We start from the raw sequence: 6,064 nt of genomic DNA on the forward strand, positions 1-6,064 counted from the left end.
GCTGGACTGGGCTCAAATTGGCCCATGTTGTTGGGTAAAATTTTAGGTTCTGAAACAAAAGAATCCAAAAATGTTTAGAACATTTAACATATTGGGCTCGAGACATAACCCGTTGTCTTTTCTTCGTAAATTGAATTATCAAATTAATTTCTTAGAAATTGATAACCACAAATTATCATTGCACTTGAATGCTTGTCACTTTTAAATGGATAGACAAAGAAGGAAAAGGTTATAAGTTTTGTTACGAAATCAAATGAATTGTTGAAAACATCTTCCATAAGAAATATTTTAAGATAAAGATTATAAGTCTTGTAATCAAATTAAATTAATTTTGGAAAAATTACAAAATAAGGGGTCAAAATTTAAAATCATTATTGTTGGAAAGATTTTATTCAAATATCACTTTGTTCGAGCTCGTTCCGCATGGTGTAATTAATTTCAACAAAAATTGAAATTACACTAGACAAATTTTCAATTTGGCAATTTCATCATTGTCAAATGAAAGCTTATTGGTCAAATTAAAACTAGTGGAGAAATGTTTTTAAGATTTCCAATAATTGATGGTCTCCAAATACATAATTAGCCCACTATGTCATATCCTTTAAGGAAAGTGTTCTTGATTTTTTGTTTTTTAAAACCCGTGAAAAAAATTGTTTGAAATTTCAATTTTTTTTAACAAACGGCCTTTTACATAGCTTTCAGCGTTCTATTAAGTCAATTAAAACACTACCTCTATAATTTATAGTACTTGGTAACGTAGTTTTTATGCTAATATTTAAAGTTTAAAGAAATCATTATGACTTTTAACGTTTGATAGGAAATAAGATAATTAACAACTACTAAAATAGTTAATTTTATTGAGAAATCTTGTTTTTAAGAGAATAATTGAAAATCAAATTCAATTAATTATGAAATAATAGATTGACTCTAAATAAATAATAATAATAATAAATAAATAAAAAACAAATAACAGTGGCAGTATGCTTATCTCCAGGTACAATGATTAAATTGATGACCAATAATGGAAACTCCAACAGAGAATAACATTTGCGTCTTTCTTGATTTAAAGAGCCCATTGACTGTAACAACAATATGATATCATCATCAATTGCTACACCCACAATCACTATATCTCTCAAGCGTGCATTTCCAAATACCATATCCACTGCAGTCAAATAATTGATTGCTTTTGGTACATCAAATTTGAAAAGAATAATGATTTTAATGGTTGAAATTCAATAGTTTAATGGTTTTCGCTGAATAGCCTAAACTTGGTAACTCAGGGCCAATAAATACTTGTAGGGTTAATCATTATAATTTAGATTCATGAATTCGATTTTCTGTAATGCAAATTGAAGAGCAAGCAATAATTAATCGGATTTACTGTGGACCGTTAAAACGGATATAAACCTAAACACATCGTGAAAGTATCTAAAAAAAATGGCTGTGGCTCAATATTTATATATTTTTTACATTTTTAATGGAATATTTTGACATCAGATGTCTAATAAATTGAAATTAGTGAAATATTTTATTTCAATACATCAAATCGGAAAAAGAATGGTGATTTTAGTGGTTGAGATCTAATAATTCAATGGTTGTCACACATATTTATATAATATACCCTTTACATTTTCGTAGAATATTCTAATATCTAATATCTATTTTATAAGTATATAAATTAAAATTGGTGAAATGTATTGAATTGGAAGAAATTTTTGCTTTGAAAGACAAGAAGATAATGGATCAACCACAAAAATACATAATATGCAGATGCTATGATAGTGGCAGTTTGTTCTTATATGTAATGAATTTTCAATTTAAGGATGATCCTAAGTGGGTCTAATGTAAGTGATATGTATGAAAATGGAGTCTAGTGAGGGCGTAGAGGTGGAGTCTACCTCTGAAATGGAGTTTTAGAGGTAGAATTCAGATTGGCTTTGAAAAGGAATCTTTCTACATTTCCAATCAAACTACTATTAAACAAGTGTACTAAGAAACTCCACATGTAAAGTGTGTAAAGACAATAATTGATAGGTATATATATTTTTCAATAAATATATATTCCTTTTGTTACTCTCAAACTGTCAATTTTTTTTTTTCTACTTTTACTGTTATTTTTAGAATTTAACAAGGAGTTTATTCTATTTTTACCCCCTTTGTTTTTTTACCAACTCCCACTAACACAAGAAAAATTGGGTTTTAGAAAGGAAGAAAATATGTTGAGGTGACCTGAAATGCAAATTTTATACAATTAAGATAAATTAATTATTATTATTATGCGATGAAGAAAGAAGCTGAATGTTAACTGTTTGAATAACCTATGCGGAGAAATAGTATAGTAATTTACCCACTGGGCTATCTTTTTGAGTTATAATTTCGTATATGTTAAAAATAGTAAAAACATATTGAATACATGCATACACGGTAAGATTTTAAATAGTTGGAGGGTTGTTTTCATCTTTTAAAAAGGAACAGACAAGAAAAATAATTATGTATTTTAGATTGATAAGTACAGAAAGTGGTAAATATTTTAACTTTATTATGTGTATATGTCTGTCTTTTAATGGAGCAAAGCTTGTTTTGATGCTTGATTACAAAAGAAACCTACAAGCAACAAAGAGAAATGAATGGAATAATTATTAATTTCAAAAGTTCAAATTAGTTGCATATAAATAAATATGTAAGCAATGAGCTATTGTTCTTTTTTGATTAAGAAAGATACATAAATGCCGTTTCAATTTCAAATATGTCTTTTTGAAGTAAAAACAAAGACGTTTACACATATTTGATATACTTGTCTTGCCTTATTAGCAAAAATTGAATAATAAGATATTTAGAAAGCAAAAATGAATTTATCGTGTCGGGATCTTTTATTAGATTTATTTGCTTGGAATATGAGTTCTATAAATAATAGACATAGTATTTTGATTTTTTTTTTTTTTTTTTTTTTAGAAAAAATGAGAAACTACGAAGAAATGCACTTTCTAGAATGAGCTACCCCAGCAATATCATAAAGTGACCATTGACGGAGACGATGACGAGAAGCTCTCGTAATATGCATTCTCATAATAAAATAAGAAATAAAATTCGCCAACCAATCGTTATCGGAAGTAGCTTCCCTAAATGTACGAGAGACAAACATAATTTAATTAAGCGGCAAATAATTTTGAATTGAAAAAACTGAAAGACAAATAAAAGCAAGAATCATAAAATTACCATAAACAAGTTGGACTGTAAGGAAATTATCACTTTCAACATGAATGCGTGAAAAACCTACTGAATGAGAAAGTTTAATTCCATTAAATATAACTCATTGTTCAGTTAAAATGCTAAACGCTAAATATAAGTCATAGTTTCCGTTTACCATGAATGATCAATCAAACTTGTAAAAGTTGGGGTTGCAAGTTACAACATCCCTATCAGCTACTCACTGTCATATACAATAAGTTTGCATGCTGAGCTTAATCTTTATCACGTTTAGAACCAAATCTCTCCAAAGCCAAAAATATACTAACACGTCATGTTTCCGTCCCAGTCGAAGATTGGACATTTAACAGTGTTATAAAGTTTAAAATTCAAACAGAAAAGAAGAAAATCAACATCCACCCACCACAATATTATTTACTAGGTTTAATTTACAGATTAATTAAATGAAATAATAATAAGCCTTTCAAAAAAAAAAAAAAAGAAATAATAATAAGTGAAAATGAGACGACAGGCAATCCTGACATGATTGTTCCGGTACATACAAATAATATATATAAATATATAATTCATTGTCACCGGTTAAACTTTCAATTACTACGTTCATGATTTGAGGATTTTATTTTATATTCTAAAATAATTTTGAGATTTTATTTCTTAATATAAATGAAAAATATTAATGTTTTTTTTTTTTTTTGTTTTATCATAAATTTCGTTATGGAAAATTTAATATAATAGAAAACAGACAATGCTTAAAAGATTAGAAATAGAAAATACTTATTTTTATAAAAAATTATTAATCTCTACAAGTCATCCATGTGGAATTCCAAGACACCACACGCTACACATTCTATTATATCATTAAAAGAACAGAAAAATCATAAGCAATGCATTAATTTTGAATATTCAAATTAATTATGCATTCAGTTACACCAAATTGAGCTGAACATAAGACACATATGCCCTTGTCTCACACAACTCTGATTCATATCAAAATAGTCAACAAAAGATAACTAAAACTACAATCTTTATTTTCTTTTATTTCCTCCACTTCTTAATTTATCTACATATAAAATACAATAAATCTGAAACTTAAGCAGAAATTTTATTGCTCAAACTTAGCTCCACATCATTATTTTCTAATTCTACAGCACTACGATTGCTTTTGTAGCTATACCGGCGAGCACAAAACAGAAAATAAAAGAAATTTAAAATTCCCATTCCCGCTAAAAGAAAATAGAAATTATCTAACTTCCCTTTATTTAAATCATTGGTTAACCAATCCGGATGGTTTCGAGTTCGAGTCACTTTATGCACTATCGTGATGACCAAACTACTAACGTAGCTCGCACCAGCAATAGAGCAAAAGAATAGGGAATTAGCTATGCTTCTCATATTTTCAGGAAACTCCTTGTTGTAAAATTCAATCTGTCCAATGAAGTTGAAAGCTTCACAGAACCCCATTAGCACAAGCTGAGGAGCTAACCACATGACTGATATGGGTGCACCGTTCGGATGCAAAATGGCTGCAGCCCTTCTTTCCCTTTCAACCAAACCAGCCACCACCATTGACAAAAGAGAGAAAATAATTCCAATTCCAATTCTTTGGAGAAGTGTAATCCCTCCTTCATGCTTAGTGATTTTTCTAAGAGCTGGTACTAATATTCTGTCGTAAATTGGAAGCCAAATAGCAATTGTTATCATAGAAATAACACCCATTGAACCTGCAGGGATTTGAAAATTGGATCCAAGGTGTCTATCCATTTTCATAGCTTGTATTACTGTAAATGTTCCTTGTTGTGATACTGAAGTGAAGCTAATAATACCTGTAGCCCACACTGGTCCAATTTTTAACACAGATTTCAGTTCTTCTACTTGTTGGACACTGCTTAGCCTCCATTGATTTGCACATGAACCGTCAGGGTTTAGGTCATTTTTCTCTATCACAGCTGCCTTGTTTAAGAACCTATAGAAATGGAGGAAAATGGATAAACCAAATTCAGTACTTTAAGAACAGTATTTAAATAAAAAATTCTTTTTTTTTTTTTTGGAAAACATTATTAAAATTTATTCATTTTCTTTAATTAAATTTTAATTATGGGGAAAAACAGATTTAGAGGAAACAATAAAATATTATTGAGATATTGTCATTATATTATATATTGTATGGAGTATATTTAATGAAGTTTCGCTTCAAATTTAATGGATGATAAAGCCATCGAAAGTATTTATTTCTGTCCCCCACATTCAATCTCACAAATCTCAAGGCATACATAAGACGATTTACATGATAAAGACAATTTTTCAAGGAAAAGTTACCATGAAGTCCCTGAAGTTTGACCAAAATTACTATTTCATCCTTATTATTTGGAAAATTTGTTGTAATAAAGTCCCTGATCCTGAGCTTTAATCATGTTAAACTAGTACTTAATTCTGTCATTTTTGTCACCAGATAATAGTTCAATATTAAATAGTAACAATATATTAAACAATAAGGAGGAAATATTAATTTCAGTCAAACCTCATGATCTTTATAATCATTTATCCTATTTTTTAATTACTCCCACCCTTCATTTTTATGTATAATTTAATTAATTAATTAATACTCCAATTTTCTCAAGATTACATAATATATATCAGAAATTACTCTTAGAAAATGAGTCGGAGAAAGTATTACCTGAATTGATTGGTGAGAGGGAGCTTGGACAATTCATTAACCTTTGTTGGAGGGTCATAGAATACCCTACAGCCAATCTCTCCCTCGTCAGGAAGCTGAAGCCCGCGTTTTCTATAAGCAGCAACAAAAACTTGAAAAATGGAAGAAAAGATGCTTCCTTCAGGCTTTACGTACACATAA

General features: G+C 29.0%; 1 protein-coding gene across 1 annotated transcript; it reads right to left on the reverse strand.

The window, feature by feature from the left end:
* Positions 1-4,217: 4,217 nt before the first annotated feature.
* LOC149496433 (protein NRT1/ PTR FAMILY 2.13-like) lies at positions 4,218-6,064 on the reverse strand (the record flags this gene model as incomplete). The annotated part of the gene is given in 2 exon segments (XM_089721047.1): positions 4,218-5,173; positions 5,885-6,064. Coding segments are annotated over 2 exon segments (1,054 nt in total), but the record flags the coding sequence as incomplete, so codon positions are not given.

This window comes from Jatropha curcas, chromosome 5 (genome assembly GCF_041381405.1).
Source record: "Jatropha curcas cultivar XTBG-Jc1 chromosome 5, XTBG_Jcur_1.0, whole genome shotgun sequence".
Lineage (NCBI taxonomy): Eukaryota > Viridiplantae > Streptophyta > Magnoliopsida > Malpighiales > Euphorbiaceae > Jatropha > Jatropha curcas.